The sequence below is a fragment of the Delphinapterus leucas genome, chromosome X (assembly GCF_059928025.1).
Source record: "Delphinapterus leucas isolate spDelLeu-1000000601 "Yukka" chromosome X, BTC_Dleu_Yukka2, whole genome shotgun sequence".
Classification (NCBI taxonomy): domain Eukaryota; kingdom Metazoa; phylum Chordata; class Mammalia; order Artiodactyla; family Monodontidae; genus Delphinapterus; species Delphinapterus leucas.
In genome coordinates this window covers 37714778-37740801 of record NC_143150.1, presented here as the reverse complement: position 1 = coordinate 37740801, position 26024 = coordinate 37714778, and the positions used below count along the sequence as shown (strand labels likewise).

Sequence of the window (26024 nt, the reverse complement as noted above, 5' to 3'; positions counted from 1 at the left end):
CTACTTAAAAAACCAAGTTCATGTGCTCTTGTTACGGTTTGGAGACAAGAAGCCAATGGCCTGTTGTCCCAGCAAGGAAATGATCAGGACATTTGTCTGGAGCTTATGAGTTTCCAAAATCTGACCCACCATTTCAGTTCAATCATTGTTTGCCTTTTACCTATGGGGACAACACTCCCCCAGTGTCTGTGCATAGTGCCTACTATGTTTGCCACTCTGCTAGGTGCTGAGGGGGGGTTAGAAAAGATGAAGACCCATCCCTGCTGTCAAAGATCTGAGTGTGGGAGACAGAACTAACAATGAGAGAACAATGGAAGGCAGTATGTGATTCAGAATAAAATGAGTAGTGCAGGCGATAACTGCTGCTGAAGTTCAGAGGAGGGAGAGAGCTCTGGGAGCTGGAGGTGGGGGGTAGGGAGAGTGCAATTTCACGTGGGCTTTGAAGGCTGGGTAGGATTGTTTATGCAGATGTAGGGGAAGGCACTGAATGTGAGTGTGTCTGCACCCATGCAGGCCTGCCAGCGCAGATGCAGAACTGGATGAAGATAACTAACGGGTAGCATTTATCGAGCACTTTTCATGCACCTGATACTACATAATGTGCTGCATAATTCAACTCATTTTAAATGTGCATAATCCTAGGAATTAGATAATAGATCACTGATAACCCTTCGGTTGAGAGGTGGAAACTGAGGCACAGAGAGGTAAATTGCCCAAGGTGACATAGCAAGTAAATGGCATAATTAGAACTAGAATCCTAGTCGTCAAAACACTTGGCTATTCTACACTTGGCAAGAGAGGAATTTGTGCCTCAGGTGAGGAAGTTGGCCTGGCTACAGTCACTAAAGACAGTCATCTTGCAAACACAGGACCCTCTAGGCCAAATTCCCAAGGAAGTTCTGCATGGATTAATGAAGCCTTTTGCTGAGTGCTATAACCTCATTCTTACTTCCTTGAAGATAGGAACTTGAGGTCTCAGGCTGCAGTCATTGCCAGGAGCTCCACAGCTTTATCCTTAATGTTATGGTGCAGAGGATTTAACAAAACACCTATGGAGAGCCGCTGAATCAATCCTTGTTTGTTGTTGTTCTTTATTAATTAGCACTTGGAGAGCATCAGGTGTATGGTTGATGCTGTACAAAGCTTGGAATTAGACAAGGTTACCTGGCTCTGAGGTTACGTGGGGAAAACCAGACTTGGAAAGGATGGGAGGACAATGGCCTGATAATACAGTAGATTGTATTTTATGTTTTGAGTCTGGCTTGCAGCCAACACCAGAAAGTGTTTCCCAGGCGAGGTGCCTAACTGTGTTTTTCTGGATATTCTCTTTTTGAGTTTTCAATAAATATTAAACCAACACGAGGTAGATTCTTAAAAGGTCTTTTTCCCGTTTCCTTGCCCAAAGAAAAGCAAACCACAGTCTATGGGTAGGAAGCAGCAGGGAAGAGGGGCTCCTGTTTCAATCAGCAGCCCTTATCCAGTTCTGGGGCCCCTGCACACCCACACCGTCCTGGCAGGCCTTTCAGTGGCAGGACTCTCGGCCAAGTTCAGGTTGGGAAACAGCTGCTCCGTCGCAGAGAGGGAGGAGGGAAAGAGGTCAGGGGAAGCTTCTTTTCCTCCAGCTAGAGTACGATTGAGCTCGAAGGCGTGGCAGGAGAAAGGGGAGACAGAGGGCCTGGAGAGGGAGGCAGAGGCAGAGACGGCAGCGGCACCGGTGGGCTGTGTGTCCGGAGGTTAGAAGGAGAAACGCTGGAGCGGAGCAGGAGGGGGAAGGGCCGGGCAAAGTAGGAAAAGAAGCCTCGTCCTAGTATTGGAGAGTAGGGCTGTGGCTAGAAAGGTGGGAGAAGACGCCTTCCGGGCCCCGCCCGAGTCTGCTATTTCAGGGCGGACTGGAGGAGAGGCGAACAGTAGAAGGTCACACCCAGCAGATCCCCCCCCCCCCCCCGGTCAAAGCCAAGCTTGACCAGCTGCTCATCACTAGACAGGCTCGTCCATTCCCCCAAGAACTTAGCGAGAGCTGGCTAAGCGCCTACTAGGTGCCCGGTGTACAAAGAAATGCCCTGGCGAACCGGGTTGCAGGAGGTGGAGTCGGTCCAAACGGCTTCGCGGAGGAGGCGAATTCCGTAGACGGTGGTGCAAGAAGGTGGCAGTGCACGCGTGCAGGCTCGGCGAGTGCCGAACGCGAGGCAGGCCGGGGAGGAGGGGAAGGAGGCGGGGATTGAGCCCGGGGGAGGGAGGGGAGGGAGAGGCGCAAAGAGGGAGGGTGGGAGGTGTGAAGGGTGGGAGCGGCAGGGGGAACGAGGGAGGCGGGAGAGGGGAGGAGGCAAGGCGCGGTGGCCGCGGCCCGAGGGGCCGAGCCGAACCGGAGGGGGAGGTGGCGGCGGCGGCGGCGGCGAGGGGGAGGAGAGAGGGAGGGGAAGAAGGAGGAAGCAAGCGCGGCGGCTGCAGGGGGAGGAAGACGGGGAGGAGGAGCCGTGCGCGGCGGCCGCGGCAGCCGCCGGGGGAGCCGAGTGCCCGGGCGTGGGGAGCGCGGGGATCCAAGCGAGTGCCCAGCCGGGGCTGCAGGCCGACTGCCGGTGAGTGGAGCCCCGAAGGGCGCGGCTGTCAGTCCCTGGGGCCGGGCGGGAGGCGCGGGAAGATGCGGCGCCGGGATGGAGGGAGGGGGCCGGCCGGAGCCCAGCCCCCGGCTGGCCCGGCCTCCCGCCCGCCTTCCCTCCCTCCCTCCCTCCCTCCCTCCCGGCTTCCTCCCGCCGCTGCCCGCGCGAGGGGGGCAGGTCCCGGGCGGGCCGCGGGCTGGGGGAGGTGCTGCCCGGAGGGCGGGCGTCTGGGCCGGGGGGTGGAGCTGGGGGCTCGGGGGTGTACCCGGGGGCGGGAGGCTGGACAGGGACGGCTCTAAATTGGCTCGGAGGGGCCAGTCGGCGGCGAAGTTGCTCGCTGCGGGCAGAGGCGGCCACGCGGTTGCAGGAGTAAGCGATCCCCCTGTGGCGAGTGCTTGAGACGAGGAGTCCGGCGTCCCCGCCAGCCCCGTCGCCCTGCCCGGCCCCGCCAGCTCCCCTCCTGGCCTCCGCGTGTCCCCTCGCCGTCGCCCCCGGTTCGCTCCCGCCGCGCTGCCGGGTCCCCTCGGCCCTCTCCCTGACCCTCCCGGCCTCCGACTTCCCCTGACCCCTGCTTGCTTCGCCACTGCCCCTGTTCTCCTTTTCTTCCCTCGCTAGTTACCCCTCCCCGCCTCGTAAATTCCCGATGCAATTGCCTCTTTGAGACCTTTTTTTTTTTTCCTCTCCTTCCTTTTAGATTGGCCAACGGCTCGTTTCCACCCTGCCTCGTTGGTGGCCACTGGAGAAGCGCGGGGGGCTCCCCAGACAGCCGTGGGGACAAGTTAGAGCCAGCACTTTGCCCCGGGCCTCGCGTGTAGCTTCCCGTCCCCTGCTCTAGGTGCCCTGGTGTCCGGAGGGGGGTGCGGGTGCGGGGGTGTGCCCTCCGTACATGTCCCACCACCCGGGCCACCCTCTGGGCTTGTGTTCCATCTCGCTCTTGCTTCCTGCACGGTGGTCGAGGGGAACCACTTTGCATCATGTCCCGGTATAGCTACCAAAGTCTCCTGGACTGGCTCTATGGGGGCGTGGACCCCAGCTTTGCAGGCAATGGGGGCCCCGACTGTGCTGCCTTCCTCTCTTGGCAGCAGCGGCTGCTGGAAAGTGTGGTGGTCCTGACCCTGGCCCTGTTGGAGATCCTGGTGGCCCTGCGGCACATCCTGAGGCAGACGAAGGAGGACGGTAGGGGTGGCCGTGGCTGCCAGCCAGAGCAGGTGACCCAGCGGCCAGAGGAAGGCAAAGAGAGCCTGAGCAAGAATCTGCTCTTAGTAGCCCTGTGCCTGACCTTCGGGGTGGAGGTGGGCTTTAAGTTCGCCACCAAGACCGTCATCTACCTGCTCAACCCCTGTCACCTGGTCACCATGATGCATGTGAGTCTGTTGACTTCCCCCCCACCCCACCCCGGGCAGCCTCAGCCATCAGAGTCATTTGTGTGCTCAGGACACGTGGCAGTGTAGAGCACCTCATCCCTGCGGGTAGTGGGACCCTCACAAATGATTTTCCAGCGAGGCAGTTTGTGTGCGGATTTCAGATTTGGCTCTCTTCTACCTTTGCACAATGCGTCAGCTCCACGGTGGAGGTGGGCACTAGGAAAGACTAGCACTCAGGCCACGACCCCTCCCCTCCCAGGCCTGCCCTGGTCTTTCACAAGCAGGAAGTCCAGCCCCAGCCAGGTGCCCTTTCTGAATCACCAGTGGGGGACCATGGCCCATTCCCCCGTTACCTCTGCCACAGTTAATTTCCCAGAGGCCTGGTGACATTCTTTCCTGGAGGTGGTCACATAAGGTTACTGGTCTCCACTGTCGTACTTTGGGGAAATCCTTTTACGGGTTTCTCTGAATGACTCTTTCATTTGGGAGTTTACGCTCTCGGGGTGAGGTCTGCCTTTGAGTTCTGCGGTGTTGGAGCAGCACGAAGCTCCTACTAACTGCACCCTGAAGCCGACCCCAGGCAGACTCATGAACTTTTCTCTGTCCATGGTGAGAGGGTATTTATTTCCTGCAAACCTCTCCGTCTTACCACTCTTATTCTCTCTCCTGAGGTCACGGTCCAGGGGTGCCCAGACAGCTGATTTCTTTACCTCCCATTAGTGGCGCTAAGAAAAACAAATGAGATTGAAAAGGAAAGTTGCCAGATACATAAAAATAATCTGGGTGAGGACCAAGTGCGAGACTGTCTTTCTGTACTCAGCCTGTGTAGAGAGATGCTCTAAAACTATAAAATCGTAGAGGAGGAGGAAGAGGAGAAAGGGAAAAAAATCTTTTCTAGATTTCAAGCTGTTTAAAACCTGGTGTGTTTTATCCAGGGACAGTTTTGAAACCTGTCATTAGCATCTTTACTGCTTTTATATTTGTAGAAGGTTATTCTCAGGAGCCTTGTGATAACCCTGTGTGGGGCGGGAGGTCGAGATGCTTATCTCCATTTTAAAGGCCTGGTGGAGCCCAGGGATGGGAGGTCGCTCGCCTGCAGCCAAAAGATGAATTAGCTTTCCGGGTTGGAAAGGTAATCTACCCTCTTTGGGGTTGCGGAATGGCAGGGCAGTCTCTGGGGAGCGGCCGATGCTGATTGGCATGGCGCCGCCTGCTTGTGGCCGGCATGCTTGCTAGCTCTGTGTTCTAGGAACTCCTTTGATGGCAGGTTCCTAGCCTCAGTTTCCCAGTCTGTAAAATGTGAATGGCCACAAACCCCTTCCAGTCTTGCAGATGTGGCAAGGAGGTGTAGACAACTTTGGAATAAAGCAGCTCTTATTGATGGGATGGCTATAAGCATCCAGCAGAGTTGGAGTGGGTAGCATTTTCCAAAGAGGACTTCTTGGGGAGTGATGCCATTCACAGGAAACCCAGGGCTCTCCCAGCTAGACCTTCTGTGTAAATTTGAGCCTGTCCTCTTTCTTTCCTTTTTTTGATGAATGGGCTTTTTGTTAATGAAAGGAAACAACGCATCTCAGCCGCTGCTATGTGAGGCTCTTGGGACAGGAGAGCTTTTTTTTGGTTGGCAGGTGGTGAGGGTCAGAGGGTGCCTTTTCTACAAAGGGGTCTTGAGGCCTCTGACAACCACATACGTACAAGGTCAACAAAGAACTAAATTCAGCCTGACTGGGGCTGCTCCTGGTGTGATTACATCAAACCTGGCAGCACCATGTTTTTTTTTAATAAAGTTATTTATTTATTTATTTAGGGCAGTGTTGGGTCTTCGTTGCTGCGCGTGGGCTTTCCTCTAGTTGCGGCGAGCGGGCGCTACTCTTTGTTGCAGTGCGCGGGCTTCTCACTGCGGTGGCTTCTCTTGTGGAGCACGGGCTCTAGGCACGCAGGCTTCAGTAGCTGTGGCACGCGGGCTCAGTAGTTGTGGCTCGTGGTCTCTAGAGTGCAGGCTCAGTAGTTGTGGTGCACGGGCTTAGTTGCTCCACGGCATGTGGGATCTTCCCGGACCAGGTCTCGAACCCGTGTCCCCTGCATTGGCAGGCGAATTCTTAACCACTGTGCCACCAGGGAAGTCCAGCACCACGGTTTTTAGCGCAGAGGGTTTTAGAGGCTTTTAGAAGACGCTGGAGACTTCGTTCTGGCATTAATTAGTTGTGTGACTTTGGGGAAAGGACTTTTCCTGGGTCTCGTTCTCCCAGCTGCAAAACGAGGCAAAGTTGCATTCCTAGCTCTTGACAGCCTATGTTCTGTGATTCTTTTCTTCTTAAGCAGAGTCCGGGGATGCCACAGAGAGCTATTCTAGAAATGCTTTTGGCCTCCTTTCCGATTTCAGGTGGCCTTGTTCATCTTCTCATCCTCGTTCATCTTTTGCTCCCTGTGTCTTCCCCGTAAAGTACACATGACCAGGCCACCCTTAGGGACACACGTAGATGATGTTGGCACTCGGGGCTGACAGCTGCAGAGAGACAGATGTTTGGGGAACTAGGGACTGATTCCTGTTACTTGTGCTTTTGCTGTTGTCCTGTGCTTAGCTTAAACTCTGAAGCTAGAGGGTGGGGGACAAAGAACAGAGTCAGGCTGAGGAATTCTTGGGCCAGAGCAGGATTGTACTGCTTTGTCCTTTACTCCTAAGTCACTGCTTTGTGTCATTTAAATAGCAACTTCCGGCCTAGTGGGGGACTTAGCCTGTGATGAATCCAACATTCCACACCTTACCTGTGGCTCTTCCTGGGAAGCAGGGACGTATGGATTTTTAAAAGTTCATGTGAGTCCTTAAAAGAAATTTAACAACAGATGGTCGGAAACAGTTTTCTGACTCAGTTACAGCAATGACTAATGGTAGTAAGTATGGTTAGCAATACTTTACATTTATCTAGCTTTTAACTGTTTATAAGACACCTTCACATGCTTTATCTTCTTTAGGGTTATGCTAGATAAGCTTGAGCCTGGAGAGGGGCTTGTTAAAATGTTTCCTGTGACCGTGTGCATTCCACAGGGGAGATGTTGAGTACAAAGCAATGCTTTGGCAAGTGAATGAGCTGAGTTAGGCCATATTATGGCAGTGAATTCTGTGGAGTTCAGAGGTCCCAATAAGGAAAGGGAGACATTAGCTGAAATGAAAGCGGGAGCTTAGCAGAGGCATTTCTGATGTGTGTCTCTCAACAGGCCGACTCAATTATGGCTTTATAGAAAGGCCTTGTTCCTCAGAGCCAGTGTAAGTTTGTCACAAGGACAGTATTGCTTTAGGCCAGGAAATGGAAGAGTTGGAGGGAAAGTGGTTAGTCTCCTTATCTCCCATTTTTCAGTCTGTAAAATATTTATTTCCAAGGCCTTGTTACACAGACCCTCATCATAGCCATGCTGCCTTTGGGTGACCGCCAGCTTTAGAAGCATAAGGAAGGGCAGTTCTTGTATCTGAGGTCTGTTCTGGATTAATATTCCTGCTGTCTGGTTTCTTTTTGGCCTCATCTGATATCTCAAGGGCCCTGGAACTGGGGTCTGGCGGAGGTTTGTATGATTACAGCAGCACCTTCCCACATCTGAGCTCAAGCCGGTGATGCTTGAGGGTTCTCGGGATCAGCAAGCACCAGGATTAACGCACTGTTATTAAACCCCTTGCTGAATATCAGTGGTGTTTACCCATTGCACCAGTATTTCTTCAAGTGTGGCTAGTCCCCTTGTGCATATTATTTTGGCAGGTATGGGTTACAGGGAATGAATTTACTGACTGATTATGCTGTTTACCAAAAAAATCACCCAGCAAGTTAGTGGCAGAGGTGGCTTTAGAACCGAGCTGCCACAGTGGGAATTGGGGCTTTAGCAGGAAGAGATTCTCATAGCTATTTAAGTCCGAAAATCTACAAGTTCTTAGCAGAAGGGTTAAAATGCCAGACAATTTGACTGATTGTGTCCATAAAGACTGGTGGCCTTTTATCTCCTTTGCATCCAGTTATATTGTCTCTGTCTTAGGAACTTAACGAAAAGATCAAATTCGGGATGTCTTGTCTAATTGTCCACTTCCGGTTGGTTCTGTATGTGTCTGTGTCAATATCTCCTGATTGGGCGCTGAACTGAGTGGGGCACAACATATGATGTTTAACCCTCCGTGTCTCTGTGCATAAGGCAGGCTGGATCTCAGCTGGACATTTGCCAAATAATAATTGATGCTATTGACCCTGGAACGCCAAGCCTCTGGTTTTTAGCCTATAATACCTAGTGAGCCCCATCCTTCTTTTAGAGTTGCCATTGCTATTTTATTTTTCTGTCTTTACGATATATTAGAAGGCTGACTTCCACCAAATATGGCTAACCTGCTTTTGGCTCACTGTTTATTTTTCTACTTCTTCCCTCTTTGCTGAAAGCGTAGAATGGCACATATTCAAAATGGCCCTGAGCTTTTTGTGACACCTTTTGGAACTCACAGAATATACACGGGTGTATTCCATTTGCTCTCTGATGGATTTGTTTGAGAGAAAACCTGATAGATTTGAGAACTAGGCTTTTTGTCCCCCGCCTCCTTGACTTCAGACCAACCACACCTCCTCATCCCATCTGTTGTCTGGAGTGCTGATAACTGCTCCTGCTTGCAATTGACGTCGGTGGGGAATGGGTACAATGAGGGATCCAGCCATCTGCTGACGGCTTATCAGATGGACTGTGTCCTGTGTCATCAGTCCAGGGGGAAACAAGGGGATAATGTTTATATGGGCCCCAGCGGTGAGGCATGACATTCCTTTTTAGTTTGTTTTAGTTTTCCCCCAAGGAAATTTGCAGAGAATTTTTCCATCTTTCATAATTACAGTGTTTGGTGGGGGGGGGGTGTCCATTATAAAGGGAAGTGGTGTGGATTGGTGGATTAAACAAGCCACAGACAGCCCTGGGATTTAAAATTATGATGCCAGTTTGGCTCGTGGCTTGCTAGGGAACCTGAGCAAATTATTTAACCTTTTCCTATCTCCGTCTTCATGAAACGGGCCACATGGAAACAAAGCATTTTAATCCTCTGAATAACTCTGTGGTCACTTAAACAGAGATTCCAGGTACAGCTGATCAGAGCTGGACGATGACCAATAGATTTTTACCTCCGGCTCAGAAACTGACAAACCTCAACACCTTTTCACCTTTCTTGATAGCTATTAGAATCCATTCCTCTAATCACTTCTGTTGCTTTTCTCTGGATCCTTCCCCGTGCCTGCATACCCTTCTCATGCACAGCCTATAAAACTGGGTGCTGTGACCAGAGGTCCAGCCTACACCCAGCAGAGAGGAAAGCTTTCCTTCTCAGCCTTTTCTCACCATGCACTTGTTAATACAACCCAGCGTGGAGCTTGCTATTAAGTAACAGTATGTGGCTGGCTCCTACTTGGGGTGATCCACAGGATCCCTGGGTTTTTGTCCCTTTGCCATAGGTGTGTCTCTTTCATCGCTGTCTTTGTGGGATCTGTTGTGAGTTCCTCCCCTCTGCAGATCCCCCTGAAGCGTCTCCTCTGTGAAACTTTCCAGTTGACCTTGGCTCTACAGTTATTCCATTCATTCCAGTAACAGCTTTTGTCCTCTTTTCCTGACCCTCTGAATATTCCTCAGACTATTTGGCTCTTCAACATATGCCTTTGTATACATGTAGGTAATTCAGTGAGTGTTCGACTGGCTTGCTTGTTTTTGCATGTTTGTTCATTTTCCACCATTAGCGTAAACACTTTTCTTTAAGGAAAGTAGTGTTTTGTTTTTTCTCTTCCCTCTGTAACTCCCTGCAGAGCTTAATACAATACATGCACATTAATTTTTTAATGTGTGCCTGGATAATGCTGGCTGACTGACTGACAGAGCTGACTGTTTTCTTCCGCTTTTTCATTTTCCCTCTGGTGGTTCTGTCTGTGTTCCCTTGAGGTCTCCTGGGCACTGTTCCTATGTCTCCTGTACCCATTAAGAGACTCTCCTGTCTGTTTTTTGAAATAGCCAGAGGAGAGAGGTGGTTTTGCCTCCAGCTCACACATCTTTTGGTTCCATCACAAAGAGCTGGTTATTAGGAACTGCAGCCCATTCTCTGCCCCAAGTATCTGCTCCCTTTCATTGCTGTGAGGAAATTACGCTGTTGGATCTTGGTCTGAAATCCCTTGGTTCGACATCTGGAAGTGTCTACTTTCTTCTTTTCCTTCTTTAATATCAGACACGTTAAAAAAACGTTATTAGTCTGGTGACTCACTTTCCATCTCTTTCTCTCCCCTTTTGTATTTTTCAGTAGGTAGCTCACTGTCGTCATACCTCACTGAAACACCCTGTGCAAGAAGAGCCAGGCTTCTCAACTTCTGGTCTTTCATATCTTTTTTTTTACTTTATTTTTTTTTTCAGCTTTGTGAGGTATAATTGACAAAGAAAATTTTAAGATATCCATGGTCTTTCATATCTTTTGTTGAACTGAGAGCATCTTCTGCCAGTCACTGGATGAGTGGACCTGAAGAGACTATGTGTGTGGAGTGCAGTGCTTCTCGAACTTTCTTTGTGAAAAATTCCCTTGGGAGCTTGTTCTAATGCAGATGCCTGGCTCTCTACTCAGGGAGTCTGAGTAGGTCTAGGGCCTATAGGGTGAGGATGGGAATCTGCATTTATTACAAGCTCTCAAGTGATTCTGATGCTGGTGAGCATTGGACCCTGCTTGGAGAGACATTATCTAGAGGCTAAAGTATGAGGTGGGCTGTCAGTTCAAATGCTCCTCCTGACTGGTGTGAATCTGGTGGCCTTTGGGCGGGCGTTTAGTTTTCTGGTAGTACCTCAGTATTTGTGTGGGTGTTAAATAATGTGGCTGAAATTAGAGGTTGAGGGCTCCAAGATACTGTGAGGTGGATTTTAAGGTAGCTTTAGAGTTCCAGTGGCTTGTTGGGTCCCTAGGGGTTATGTCAGTGGAGGGTTTCCAGTCCTTCTACACTCCCTTCCCAGCCTTCCAGTGTCTGAGATTTTGGGGAACTAACGAGAGGCAATACTGACACAGAGTTATTGCATGCTAATTTTCTATGTGCAGGACTTTTGTTTTAAATGCTCATGGGAATGTATTCATTCATGTATCCATTCAGCAAACATTTATCCAGTGCCTGTTGTGTGTCAAACATTGTGCCAGGCACTGGAGATTCAAAGATAAATAAAAACCATTCTTTGCCTTCATGTTCTTCACAGTTGAGATGAGACAGGCAAGAAAAAAGATCAACTAAATTACAACATGACATGTACGGTAACAGATTTGAACAAAGCATAGAGGACAGAGGGTCTTTTTTTTTTTTTCCTAGTGCAATTAAGGATAGCTTCCTAGAAGAGGTGACATTTGACTCACAAAGGAGGCATGTTAGCTCCTTGAGAGCAGAGGCCCTTGTTTGTCTTGTTTTCTATTCTAGCGCCTCAGACAGGGCCTGCCTCATAGTAGGTGCTCAGTAAACATGTGTGAATGAATGAGTAGGAAGGAAGGGGTGTTGCAGGAAGGAAGGGGTGTTGCAGGAAGGAAGGGATTCCAGGCATAGGAAACAATACATATAAAGGCCCAGAGTTGCTTCCTGTGTCACAGGAAAGATTCTCGACTCTTACCTGGAGTCATTCCGTTGTTATTATCAGGGGAAGATATTTTTTTCATATTTCTCCCTTGGCAAACCAAGGAATGCGCTGTCATTTCTGGCCCGTTGATAAGACAGCTGCAGTTGCCTGCGAATCCTTGATAGGGGGCTTGTGAGATAGAGAATTGTGTTCTCTGTGCTGTCCCAAGGAGGGCTCACACGGTCAAAGACAGACACACAGAACACTGGTGAGAGTGAGCCGACATTAAATACAGGAAGTGAGATAGCAGGCATCCCACCTGCGGCCAGAAGATGATTTTCAGCGGCTCATGGGGTGCTTGCTGTCCCCACGGATTCCACAGCAGAACTGATGAAATGTGATACTGTCCTTCTACCTTTCTCTTTTCTGTTCTCTTCCCCGTTTCCAAGTCTTTCCCCCCGACCCACTCCATCCAGGTTTGCCTCTTTCCAGAGTACTCAAAGCTCCGAATCAACCCCTTGTATTGATACATTTCAAAATGCCCGTTTCATCAGAGGAGGTCATATCGCCGAGGAAATCAGGAAGAAATCAGTTCCATTTAGGAGGTTCACACTGAAGTGCGAATGGCTCATAGACTCAACTGGGCTGGGGGAGGGCAGGCATTTTTTTTAAGGGCCTTGTTACCCTTACTCTAAATGGTGGGGTGTTTTTGAGCAGGCCCAGTGTTTTTGAGCAGGTGGCCTTTCCCGTGTTCCTTACCCAGTTTTTGGCCTCCTTTCCGCTCCACACCCCACCATCCCCCCGAGAACTGGGGTTATCAGTGTCTTGCTACCCTACTTGCTGGACCCCCAGGGTAAGTCTTCCTCCAGGGTGCTTGGATGCAGCAGTTAAATCTGAAGGCCTGGGGAGGATTCCTCCTCTTCTGGGTATGGTCCTCTCTGTTTACTCAGCTCTTTCCCAGGGAAAGAGCTACCAGCTAAATAGGGCATGGCTTGCATGTCCGTCAGCATGTGCCGTGTCAAGGGACGCAGACCTGTTGCGAACCTGAGATCCTGAAGGGGAGGGTTGGGGGGATCTCTCCGTTGGCTGTGCTTCCTTAACAGTAGCTGTTGGAGCAAATGCCAGAGGAGGAAGTGTGGGATGAGTCTGGTCCTGGGCCTGTGGCTCTGTGGAAAGGGAATAGACGGGAGGTTAGAGAGGACTGGCCTGTTGGGCAGAAACAGTTCAAGCCGTGTCCTATGGGCAGGTGTTTAGGTGGGTAGAAGAGCGAGAAGCGGGATTATCTGGAGGAGAAAGGAGGCATGAGCCCATTCTAATTCCATCCGGGTGCCTCCAGTCTCCCTGTCTCCATCGCAGTGTGTATTTTGCCTGTGAATAGAATCGCCTTTGCCAGTCGACCAGCTGTGTTTGCAGAAAGACTGTGTGCTCAGGCTGTTGCTAGCAAAGAGACATTTCATTCAGGTGCTGATTAAATAAGGCGCAGAGCCAGGTTGCACATTAGGCCCTTAACTACGGCTCTGGGAGCCCCTGGGTAAACACTTATTAGATGTTCTGGGCAGAGTATTAGCAGAGGCTGCTGGACATGAGGTGCTTTCTTCAGAAATCAAGTTAGGGGAAATTGGCCAGGAGAGAAAGGGTCTAGAAAGGGTCTTGCTCCTCTTTTCCTAGACTCGTCAGGTCCGAGCTGCTGGCAAATACATGGAAGGGCTAGACAGATTTCCTCATTGGCATTTACTTGTGAAGTTCTCACTGGGACCCAGTAGGTTTGGATTGGGACACAGCAAGAAGACTGGCTAAGTTAAGTAGGGCACTAGTAATGCCTCCTTTTCCTAATGCAAATTCAGCTTAGTGGATTGAGCTTTTGGACCATATTTCCTGGGTATGTATTTGAGCTCCATCGTCCTGTGACCTTAGGCATGTTACTTACCTGCTATCAACTTAAGTTTCACTCATCTGTAAAACGGGAGTAAAAATAGTACCTACCTAATAGAGCTGTTGCAAGGATTAAATGAAATAATTTAAATCAAGCATTTAGCAGAAGTTCTGGCTCATTGTCAGCACTCAATAAATGTTAGCAGTTTTTCATAGCACAGTTGGCCATCTGTAACCGTGGGTTCTACTTCTGCAGATTCAACCAACTACAGATTGAAAATATTTAGGAAAAAAAAATCCAGAAAGTTTGAAAACACAAAACTTGAATTTGCTGTGCACTGGCGACTATTTACATAGCATTTACATTGTATTAGGTATTATAAGTCATCTAGAGATGATTTAAAGTGTGTAGGAGCATGTGCGAGGTTACATGCAAATACTACACCATTTTATACAAGGGACTTGAACATTCACAGATTTTGGTATCCGTGGTGGGTCCTGGAACCAATCCCCTGCGGATAGCAAGGGACTATTGTAGTAGTAGCAGTACAATATATTTCAAGGCATACTGGGTAGAAGCTGGCTCTAGGGTGGTAAAGGCCTGGGTTCAAATCCTACCACTAACTGTGTAGCCCTGGGCAAGTCACTTAACCTCTCCAACCCCTAGTTCCCACATTTGTAAAATGGAATAATAATTATACCTACCCTGCAGAGCTGTTGTAAGAATTAAATGAGAAAAAATGAGACAATACTAATAAAGCACTTAAGATAGTAGACAGTCAATAAATTTTTTCCCGTGATGTGATGCGTGATGATGATCGCGAGCTTCGTTATCCTTATTATGGCTGCTGCTGCTGCTGTGAGCTTGGATGCCTGATGCTGGGATAAGATGATAGAGATTAGATACAGGAAGGCAGCTTTAAGAGTCTCACCCCCCCCCAAAAAAAAATCTCACCCAAGAGCAGCTTCCCTGGCATCTTTGTTTCATGTGGTAGGCAAAAATATTGGTTCCATGAAGGTGGCACCCACATAATCTCTGCAGGGCAGGGTGGCTCGACTGTTGGAGGCCTAAGGACAGTTTTGTGGGGAATTTGGATGTTACTGTAAATCACGCAGCCCTTTCTGAAGCATTTGGAGGATGGCTGTCATTGGTAGGAAGCTTGGCTTTCCAGGGACCTCTGGGCTTAATTACTGCTGCTCTTCATCAATGGGCTGGCTCTCTGGTGCCAGCTATCTTGAGATTGGTAGCCTAGGAAACCAACGAGTACATGACAGAAGTAGGAAAGGAGTGGTTTGGGTGTGGGCAGAGACAGGTGCGTGGATTTACTTTTTCCTTTTTCATTAATTTATTTTGACCGAGGGGAGTGCAACTTGCTCAATTGCCGCCTGTTCTCAGGGTTAAGAAATTATTGGAGGAGAAAGGGCTGCTCCCAGAGCTCCTAGGAGAAAGACAGGCTAAAAGTAGACCAGTGCTTTGCCTGACCTGTCAGCAAATGGACCAAAAAAAAAAAAAAAAAAGACAATTCAGTATCTCCCGGATATGGGAAACCTCTCTCAGTTTTGAAGAACAGCTACTCTTTCAGAACTGGGACCTCAGCCACGAGTCACTAAAGGGAGGTCCCCTTTAATTAAGTGTAGCCTTCCAGGGCCAAGGCCTGGGTCATGTGATTTCACAGCCTTGGGGTTGGAGCGCCCTATCCTACCCAGCAAGGCCATTGGAAGACCCCCAGGCATGTTCCCAAGCATTGTGGGTAAATAGGCAGTTCCTTAGGTTAAGGTCATGTTTTAATAATGTAATAATCCTGGTTCCCTGGTTGGAGCTGGCTTGGAGGGCATTCCTAAAACAAAGAGCAACCCTGAGAAATTAGGGGAGACTGTACCAAAGGGTCTCCTTCATATCACCACTTGTTCCTTGTCGCTTTGCATTTGTCAAGAGTTTCCTTTTTTAAGTCCCAGGCACTTGAGCGTGTGCGCCTGCCTGTTGCTGTGCTTTATTCCCTGCGCCCTGCAGGAATGTTGCTCGGGGTCATGTGCATAAGTGCCTTATTATCTTCAGCACTTTTACCCTTGGCCCCTTGGGCTGCCGCTGCTACCGGCTGCTGCTTCAGGTGGGCCTTTCTCCCCATTTCCCGGGCCCCCAGTCGCAGGAGGACTCTCAGGGCCCCCTGAGGAAAGGGCGCCCGGTTTTACCTTTGGATTTCCATTCCCCTCGTGGCCCCGCACCGGACTTTACAGTTCAGCTCTCCTCAGCATAGCCCTGCAAGCTAGCACCAAGCCAAGGTCATGTTTCCCTGTTTGCTGGTGGGGTTTCTGGCCAGTGAGCAAAGAGAAACAGATTGACTCCCCCAGCCCTGTGGCTGTCCTTCCCGGGGCGGGGCTGTCGGCGGGGAGGGGTGCTGTCTTGGCCCTGGGAAGTCAGGGGTGACCTTTAGGCCGAGGCTGCTTTCGCTTCCTGGGGAAGAATGCAAAGCCCGCCGGGTCACAGGGTCTCCTGCCTGGCTGAACGGTGTTTGGCCATACCTCACAGTCAGGGCTGTGTTTGCTCAGATGGACACACGTGGAAACCAGGCTGGGATCATCTTCCCAAGTTTCTTACTCCCCGCTTTGGGTCTGAACTGAAAAACAATTTGCAAAGTACACTGTGGTCCACACCTGTTGCTGTTTTTTTTTTTAATTCCCCTTTCCACGGCCGGTTTGCAGCAAACTGAGGATTAAGCCTGGCTCCTCCCACTTACATTTTCTCTTTAGTTTCCCTTGGGGTTGGGTTCTCACTTTCCAGTCATAACTGTCCATCGACATTAAGGACAGTTGGTGCCGCTGCTCATTTAGGGTCCTCCCTCACCCAGACCTTTTAAACACCATAAACCTGGAATAGGGTCAGATGGACAAAAAGGAGTTAAATTTAAGAGAAAGAGCTCATTATAATTTTTGGTTATCTCTGTACACTTTGAAAGTTAGGAGTAGTAGTGATAATAATACTTGTAACATTTTGAGCATGTATTATGCTCCAGGCACTGTGCTTAAGTGTATTGCCTATATATTACCTAATTTGCAGCCTTCCACAAAAAGGTCATTTTTGTTTTATCTAATCCTTCTTTCTCTCGGTTCTAGCTGATTTCTCCTTTGGTCGCCTTATAGATACTGGAGAAAATATTCGAGCAATACTTTCCTGGGTTGAAATGGCAGAGTGATGCCAGGTCGGAGCTGAAAAAAAACCTCAGAGATCATCTCCTCCCTCATTTTTCCAGATGAGCAAACTGAGACCCAGAGAGGTGAAGTGAGTTGCCCAAAGTCGCACAGCTCAGTAGAAGCAGAGGTAGATCTCCTGACTCCCGGTTCATTGTCTCTCTCTAGTACCATACATGGCCTCCTTCCACCCCTAACTATTCCAGCATAAAGGGAGATGGACTTTTGTTCTTGCCCACTAGTAGAGAAACAGAAATCATGTGTTTTTTGAGCATCATTGTCTTACAGCCTTGAAAGTGAGGATCTCAACGGCTGCAGGCCACCTCTCTGCCTGACTGCTATAGCAACTGCTTTTCAATGTGTTTTTCTGCCCTTGCTCCCTCTCTTCCACAGAGGAGCCAGGCTGTAGTGCCACCATTGCTTGCTGCTTGTCCTGGGCAGGTAGTCCAGGGAGTTGTGTACGCTCAGTTAGCCTGTATGTCAAGCCAGTGTGATCTGTTGCGAGATAACTGGTTGTTTGGAAATGAGACCCATTCGCTTGGGACTATAACTGAGGTCACCATTTCTTTCCTCTAAATAGAGACCTGCATCCTATCCTAGTGAACAGTTGTATGAGGCTGCACGGCAAGGGAGCAAAATCAGAAACTTTGTCTGGCAGAAGTGAGTGACAAAGGTCAAAGAGGGAAAAGGTCAAAATAATCTGCTAACCCAGTGGAAGAGGTCAGTTCATCTCGGTAAACAATGTAGAGTAATAGAAAGAGCACAGGATTAAGTATTAGACAGACGTGGGCCTTGGATGTAGGTTTCTGGTTGACAGAACCTAGTAGTTTTGGCTAGTCAGGTAGCCTCTCTGTGCCTGATCTTCTTATATGATACAAAGTGTGGTAGTTAAGAGTTCAGGCTCTGAAGTCAGACTGGCCAGGTTCAAATCTTGGCTCCGCTGCTTTCTAGCTGTGTCACTTTGGGTAAGTTACTTGACATCTCTGGGCCTGTTTTCCTTCTCTGTAAAATGGGGATAATAGTATCTACTTTGTGGTTTTCTTGTAAGAATTCAGTACATGGCTACACGTAAAGTATTTAGATCAGTGTCTGGTGTATAGCAAGCGTAGAGTAAATATGATAAATATGAGTTATGGCTGTTGTATCTGTAAGATAGGGATGATCTTTGCCCTTCATACCTCACAGTCAAGTAAAATAAGATATGTTGAACGTGTCTTGTAACTAGAAAGCACTATCTAAATAGGAAAAATCATCTTTTGGGGGCATGAACATTCAAAGGATTATTAGCCCATTGGTTTTAGGATCAGATATTGGTGGATATTTCTTTGGCGATCTGGCCAAAGGAAGAATAGTAGGTTTATGTGTGGGGTTATATAAATGCTGGGGCCATCAAGCAATGTATGTCCTGCTTTTTCCCTCCTAGTGTACTTAAGAGTGCTTAAAAGCCAAGTAAAGTGGTTGGAGAATTTGGAGTGAAAAGCAAGGATTATGATACTTTTCCCTCATGGCCCCTATCTTAGTTAATGGCACTGCGGTCCATCAGTGACCCAGGTTAAGTCCCTTGAAACCTTGACACATTTCCATTCCTCTCTTCCATCATCGTAGTCTCTGAGTCATTTTGATTCTGTCTTCCATGATTTCTCCCATCTGTCTCTTCCTTTTCTTCTTTGATTTCTCTGCCCTAATTCGTCTGGTTGTTTATCATCACCATCACCACCACCATCTGGCTTATTAACAGCAGCTTCCTGACTGATCTTCCCTTCTCTAGGGGTCTTTCTGCTCTGTCCATCCCTTACACTGCTGCCAGAAATGATACAAGGAAAATTCACGTTGGGTCCTGCCATTCCCTTGCTCAAAAGCCTTCAATAGCTCCCTATTGCCTTCGGCAAGGATAGTAGATATAGCTAGACAAATACACCTTACGGTGCCCCAGGCCAACCGTGCTAATCAAAACGTGAGCATGCTTTCCCAACTTGTGTCTCCATGTCAGTTCAGAATTGCCTTTAGCATAGTATTTTAGGCAGCAACTATTACTCAGTCAGAGAGTGGCAGATAGATAAACCCTTTAGGGAAAGCCGGAACTCCTTATGATAGGATTCAGGATCTTCTATGACCTTGGTTTCAACCTTCTTCCCAGCTTTGTCCTCTAGTATTTTTTTTTATAAATTTATTTACTTATTTATTTTTGGCTGCATTGGGTCTTCATTGCTGTGCGCGGGCTTTCTCTAGTTGCGACGAGCGGGCGCTACTCCGTTGTGGTGTGCGGGCTTCTCATTGCGGTGGCTTCTCTTTGTTGAGGAGCACGGGCTCTAGGCGCGTGGGTTTCAGTAGTTGTGGCGCGCAGGCTCAGTAGTTGTGGCGCACAGGGTCCAGAGAGTAGGCTCAGTAGTTGTGGTGCACAGGCTTAGTTGTTCCGCGGCATGTGGGATCTTCCCGGACCAGGGCTCGAACCCGTGTCCCCTGCATTGGCAGGCGGATTCTTAACCACTGCGCTGCCAGGGAAGTCCCTGTCCTCTAGTATTGATACAGTCTTTCATATGTGCTCTGATCCAGCCACATGTACCATGAACTTCCATGCTTCTTTGACTCTGAGTTTATACTTTGTTCATGTTGTACCCTCAGCCAGAAATACTTTCTTTTCTCTTCCTGTTGAGATGCCAGTCATCATTCAAGGCTCAGCCTAAACATTCCCTCTTGTGAAGCTTTTTTCAAGCCTTCATGCCAGATTTAGCCATTCTTGTCTACTTTAGCATTTTATTCTGCCTTATATTACATAATTGTTTATGTCTCTCCCCCACTCCTTAGTTTGCGTGTTCCCTGAATGCAAGATCTGTGTTTTATTGATTTTTTTTTCTATCCTGCACAGCATCTAGTACATACTAGACTCCTAATTTTTAAAGAAAATTTAATCGAGTCTAGTCCATTCCCTTTGTTTTCCGGATGAGGAAACGGAGGCTTAGAGGAAGAGGTCAGGTGTTCATTCGGGGATCTGTTGAGTCTCAGATGTTTGAGACGTTGAGGCTGGAGTGAACAGCAGGCAGTTGAGATGTGGTTGGGCTAGCAACGTGATTTAGAGAAGATGGAGGGGCAGAAGATGCAAACATCATGGAAGCCAGGGGAGAGAAAGAAGAAAAGGATTCTGTGAAATGCCTACTTTTGTGGGCAGAAGAAAAGACTCAGTGAAGCAAAAGTGGAAAGACACCCAAGAGAGGAAGGAGTTTCATGAAGCAGGTCCTCTATTGTCATGTGAGGCAAAGAGGTTGAGACCAAGGAGGACTTGAGAAAAGGCACTTGGAATTGGTGAGTACAGGCTGGTCCTGTGGGCAGCCGTCCACCCATTTCTAAATAGTTACCTTAGAAATGTTTGTGTGTGAAGAGTTGTGTGCACGGACGTTATGGCATCAGAGAAGACTGGGAAACAGCCTGCCGGTGGCAGAATGGTAAATCCAGCCAGTGGAGTATTGTACAGCCTTTATAAGGGAGGCTGATCTCTGTGTTCCCTTTGAAAGATATTCACAGTATATTGTTAAAATTAAAAAAAAAAAAAGACAGGGCTTCCCTGGTGGTGCAGTGGTTGAGAGTCCGCCTGCCGATGCGGGGGACGCGGGTTCGTGCCCCGGTCCGGGAAGATCCCACATGCCGCGGAGCGGCTGGGCCCTTGAGCCGTGGCTGCTGAGCCTGCGCGTCTGGAGCCTGTGCTCCGCAATGGGAGTGGCCATAGCAGTGAGAGGCCCGTGTACCGGTAAAAAAAAAAAAAAAAAAAAAAAAAAAGACAAACTGCAGAACAGTATGTATGATAGGAACCCATTTCCTAAGAAAACAAACCACAAGCCCTTGTATATGTGCATGTTTCTGAGCACGTTGTAAAAGCCTAGAAGAATGTGTACCAGTAGTGTTTACTCCTGAGTGATTAGGGAGAGGGGGGGACACCCTCACTTTATACTTAACACATTTCTGTATTGTTTGAATTTGGTGTGAGTACAAATTTCTTGAGTAATTAAGAAGAAATATTTTTGTAAAGAAAGAAAGGAGATGGTTGGCAGCCTGGGAGAGCAGTTAGTAGAAGAGAGTCAGCGGATGAAGGAAGCCAACTCACGAGAGAAGATCTGGCAACTGAGAAAGCATCATGTGTTTGGGAGGCTGTGCCCACAGGGGCCTTGCTGCCTGTGTGGCTGGCGGGAAAGGAGCAGGGGACACAGAGAGACGCTAGAGTGAGGCAGCAACCCCATGGCCAGGAGGTTCAGCTGAAAGGGGAGGGATCAAGTAGAAGAGTAGCAAGGTGGCCTAGAGGCAGGCAGAGGCTGATTAAGAAGGAATTAGAAAAGCAAACCAAAGTGAGCGTGTGTATATAAGGGGGGCAAGGGAGAGGATGGGGTCGTGGGAGAGACTGGCGGGGGTCCCAGCTGCAGTGGGAGCTGAGCACACTCATAGCTGTAAGGAAACATCCGCATGAGGCAAAGAGTAGCGCAGTTGAGAAGGGACAAATTAAATATCAACTTGAGGAGTAGAGAAGCTTCCCCCAAAAGGATGAGATCTCAGGCCAGTTAAGCCTCCAGTAGAGTGCTTGGGGCAGAGGCTGGACTAGCTAATTACCTTCTCTGACTGACCGAGGGTTAAGAAAGCCCCTCTTTAAGTTTTGGTGGCCAAAAATGTTTTGGCAGTGGCAGAGTCATCTTAATGGCTCAGAGAATAGTCTGGTGAGTGACCAAAATGGGATTTCTGTGGCTTTGCAGGCCTCCGAGTTGAGTTATCTGCTGGACCTGTCACTAAGCTTGGGACTAAAGGTGGAGATGGAGAAGGCGGAGGCCAGGAGTCCTCAACCCTGGCTGCACCTATAGTCATTAAGCAAGCATTTAAAAATACCAATACCGGGCTTCCCTGGTGGCACAGTGGTTGAGAGTCCACCTGCCGATGCGGGGGATGCGGGTTCGTGCCCCGGTCTGGGAGGATCCCGTGTGCCGCGGGGCGGCTGGGCCCGTGGGCCATGGCCGCTGGGCCTGCGCGTCCGGAGCCTGTGCGTCTGGAGCCTGTGCTCCGCGACGGGAGAGGCCACGGCAGTGAGAGGCCCGCGTACAGCAAAGAAATAAAAAAAAATAAAAAAATAAAAATACCAATACCTGTTCCCCTCACCCCATTCTTATCTAATTGTATGGGCTGGGGGCCTGGACACCAGCAATTTTTCAGGCTCCTCAAGTGATTTTAGTATGCAACTAGGATTAGAAGCCACAAGTGTAGAAGATGGGATTAAATCTGTTCTGAGCCTAGGCTGGCCCTCGGAAGCTTGTGTGTTTGCGTGTGTGTGTGTGTGTGTGTGTGTGTGTGTGTGTGTGTGTGTGTATTTAACACTATTTCAATACACGTATTTTGTCCTGTGTATTCCCAAAGCCTGTGGGTGCATCACTAGTAAAGCACTCATCCCACTGTGTGCTAGTTAGTTGCTAGCCTATCAGGGGAGATCTAAGATGTAAAATTCAGGAGTTACTCAATAATAGTAACTGTGCTTACTGGGCCTCGCACTGGGTCAGGTTAACTGACTCACCCTGACTCATAAAGCTTATAGGACGAGTGCCAGCACTAGGCCCAGGTCTGCCCCTTTTGCAGTACAGAGCAGAGTGCCTGGCACCTACGTGTTCAATCATTGTCACGTGAAGTGACAAGAAGCTTTGTTTTCTTGTGCAATGCTGCTTTTTATTAAAAGCCCAGGAATGGTAAAATCTGACATATTTGAAAAGTCTGGTGGGAGAGAGGCTTGCGAACTGCCTGGCATGTGAAAAGCTTATGATATGCCAGGCACTGTGCGGTGAATCTGTATCACTCAGCATCTATTATGCAATTACTCTGAGCCGAGCATCATACTTGGGACTGTGAGATACACAAGGAATATCAGATATGGTTTCTGCTCCCCAGGGAGCTTATTATCAAGGCTCATTTATGGTCTAATTACTGCATTTTTTTTATTTTTATTTTTTTTGCAGTACGCGGGCCTCTCACTGTTGTGGCCTCTCCCGTTGCGGAGCACAGGCTCCGGACGCGCAGGCTCAGCGGCCATGGCTCACGGGCCCAGCCGCTCCGCGGCATGTGGGATCTTCCCGGACCGGGGCATGAACCCGTGTCCCCTGCATCGGCAGGCGGACTCTCAACCACTGCGCCACCAGGGAAGCCCCTAATTACTACATTTTTATGTGGAGAACTTACAACAGGAAAATGATAGAGGTCAGAGGGCCTTTGAAGATCCTGTAGTTCAAACCCTTCATTTTGCAGTGAGGGAAAGAAGCCCAGAGCGGGAAGCTACTTGCCCAAGGTCACACCACTTGGGATGGGGCAGAGCCAGGGCTGGCGTGCCGGGCTGTCTCTCTTTGAGGTCCCGTTACAGCGTTCTGTTGATCAGCTGAACGACGAGTGAACCTAATGGCCCATGTTAAAACTTTAACTAGAATTCCACTTTGTGCTTTATGCTCCCAGCTTCCTTATGGTTGAGGGAGGGGAGTTGCATTTTAGTCTTTCTTAAAACCTTGCCTGGAGAAGGCCAGCACTGGTTACCACTGGAATTATAGATCAGGCCCAAGAGGCCTTAAAGATGGCACGTTTTCCCTTTACTTAAACAGCCACTGACTCTAAGCCCTCTGTGTCTAACTATGGTACTTTTTCTACTCTTTCTAAGGGGCTTTCCCAAGCTTAGTAGGTTTATGCCTCAGTCACTCCTTTGTGTGTGTGTGTGTGTGTGTGTGTGTGTGTGAAGCTTACCTTAGAGGAAGGAGGTGTTATGTACGGTCCTGAGAATTAGTGCCGTGGGGCGGCTTCCTAGTGGTGACAGCGTCAGGCTGTTTCTTTTAGCCCTGTTCCCTGCCAGTTTCCAAGTCCAAAATTCAGTTCCAAGTCTGGGGCTTTCTATGAAGAGTCAGGTGTAATTCAAGGTAGAGATTCTGGGTTGCTCTTCCCCGAGCCCCTTCCCCACACAGACAGGATTTAGGGAGCTGACAGCTCTGCCTTCCGCTGTGCCAGGTTGTGGTAATAGTCACAACTGATATTGATTGAGCGCCCTGTGGGATCAATGCTATTATTGGCATTTCTGTTTTACAGGTGAAGATAGTAAGATTCAGAGAGGTTAGGTAACATGCCCAAGGTCATACAGCTAGAAAGTGGCCAAGCTAGGTCTGGACAGCTAGGTCTGCCTGACTCCAAGGCTGGTCTTGTTAACTATTAGGCTAGTAGAGTTTGCCATTTAAAGAGATTACCAATGACATTCTTCATATCGATGAAGAGCTATCTGCCAATTTTCTGCAAGCCCATTTAAAGAACTAGTCAGGTGGGAAGAGCCCCATGCAGTCGAGTTCTGTTCCACTGTGGGGCGGACTGTTCTGGGAGACCTGCCAGTCACCAGCACTGCAGGGTCAGGTAAGTCACTTCCCATCTCTGGGATTCACTTTCCACATCTGTAAATGAGAGTTGGACCAGATGATGTGTAAGATCCCTCCCAGCTCATACGTTTAGTGACACTTGGGTTCATTTCTCACTTCCTGGCAGAATGGAAGTCAAGGAATTGGATGAGGGATAGAATGCATCAGAACTGTAAAAGTGGGGAGAATCTCATAGTGCTCCCAGGAGCTTCCTGGATGGGTCAGTTAACCTCAGATGGCTTTATCATGCTTAGGCAGTTACACCTTTGTTCTGGTTTTCCTCAGGAATTTATAAAGAAATAGTTTCTTTTTTTTTTTTGCGGTACGCGGGCCTCTCATTGCCGTGGCCTCTCCCGTTGCGGAGCACAGGCTCCGGACGCGCAGGCTCAGCGGCCACGGCTCACGGGCCCAGCTGCTCCGCGGCATGTGCGATCTTCCCGGACCGGGGCACGAACCCGCGTTCCCTGCATCGGCAGGCGGACTCTCAACCACTGCGCCACCAGGGAAGCCTGAAATAGTTTCTTTTCAGTTAGCTCCTTCCCCACATCAAAAATTACCAGCTTTCTTAAAGTGGCTGTTATTTAATTTCAGCCCTTTGTAGTCGCTGAAAGTATTTCTAAAGATCAAGTAAAGACTGAAAGGGTATCAGGGCACCTAAATCTGGGGTGCTCGTATTCTATTGGTCTGGGTTAGAATTACTAGAATTTGTGTTCTGTTTTGCAAGAGGGCTTTGGGAGACGGTGGTTTCTAGAAGAGAAGCAATCTAAACAGCAGGTTGTACGTGCAACTTTTATCTCCCTTCAGAGTTTAAGAGCAGGTAGATCCATAACTAGGTCTAGTGTTGTTGACCTTGCATTTATCTGTTTCGTCATCAAAAATCGTCTTGTATTCAAGAACACTTAAGGTTAATAATCTATAAAACCTATGTGATGCTGCAGTTAGAATGGTAACTTTGATCTTAAAAAGTATTTTTATGTTATCCTTGGGGTGTGTGGGCACGTGTGTTCTTGAACCTGGGGGCTCTTATTTTGGATCGTACGGGTATATCAATCAGCTTGCATCAGGCAGGGCTGTGAGGGGCTGCCCCCAAAGCCAGGCTCTGGTCTCCTCTTCTGCCCATTAAGATTAGGTTCTGCCATTAGGAGGAACAAAATTATTTACTTGGGGACAGGAAGGGGAAGCCCTGACAGGTGGGCTGTGACGGCACTGGTGCTTGTGCATAGTGTGCACAAATGTTAGCCTTGTGCTCACTGGTTCCAGGACAAAGCCCTTGGGATATTCATCACTTGTGGGCCATCAGGTCAGTTAGCCTGGCAGTGTTGCCATACAGAAGGAATTAGGGGCTTCCCTGGTGGCACAGTGGTTAAGAATCTGCCTGCCAGTTCAGGGGACACAGGTTCGAGCCTTGGTTCAGGAAGATCCCACATGCTACAGAGCAACGAAGCCCGTGTACCACAACTACAGAGCCCACATGCCACAACTACTGAAGCCCGTGCACCTAGAGCCCGTGCTCTGCAGCAAGAGAAGCCACTGCAGTGAGAAGCCCGCACACTGCAATGAAGAGCAGCCCCCGCTCGCTACAACTAGAGAAAGCCCGCACACAGCAACGAAGACTCAACGCAGCCAAAAAAAAAATAAATGAATTTTAAAAAGATCTATTAAAAAAAACTACAGTAAGATACAGTGTCACTCATTAGAGTGAATAAAATCAAAAAGACTTACCAAAAAAAAAGATACTATTAAGTAAAAAAAAAAAAAAGGAGTTAAAAACCGGGTGGCATCAAAACCCAAGCTGCAGGCACATCGTATTCTTCAGCTACCAACCCAATTTTACCTTATTCATGATCACCTGGGTCTGCGTATGTTCATAGGAGTGTATGTTCCGGCCATGAATATCTTGGTTTTCAGAGAAAGAATTGGTAAAATGAGGCCACACAGGGGCAGTATTACTGTTTTTTGTTTTAAAGAGTTACAAACATTATTTTTAAAATTAATTAATTAATTAATTTTGGGGCTGTGTTGGGTCTTTGTTGCTGTGTGCA

At 48.7% G+C, this 26024-nt stretch overlaps 1 protein-coding gene across 13 annotated transcripts in view; it reads left to right on the top strand.

The window, feature by feature from the left end:
- The first annotated feature begins 2417 nt into the window (after positions 1-2417).
- The window catches only part of TMEM164 (transmembrane protein 164), a 192378-nt gene continuing 168771 nt past the window's right edge, over positions 2418-26024 (top strand). For 4 of the 13 annotated variants that reach the window (XR_016391292.1, XR_016391293.1, XR_016391291.1 and 1 more), the window contains exon 1: positions 2895-3961. Coding sequence is in view for 10 of the 13 variants with exons in the window: in XM_089904182.1 (XP_089760308.1) it covers positions 3572-3961 (390 nt within the window). In the remaining 3 variants the exon portion in view is untranslated. Of the gene's footprint in view, positions 2577-2892; positions 3962-26024 lie in introns of those variants that run through there. The other 9 variants (XM_022556662.3, XM_089904185.1, XM_022556657.3 and 6 more) reach the window with 9 other exon arrangements.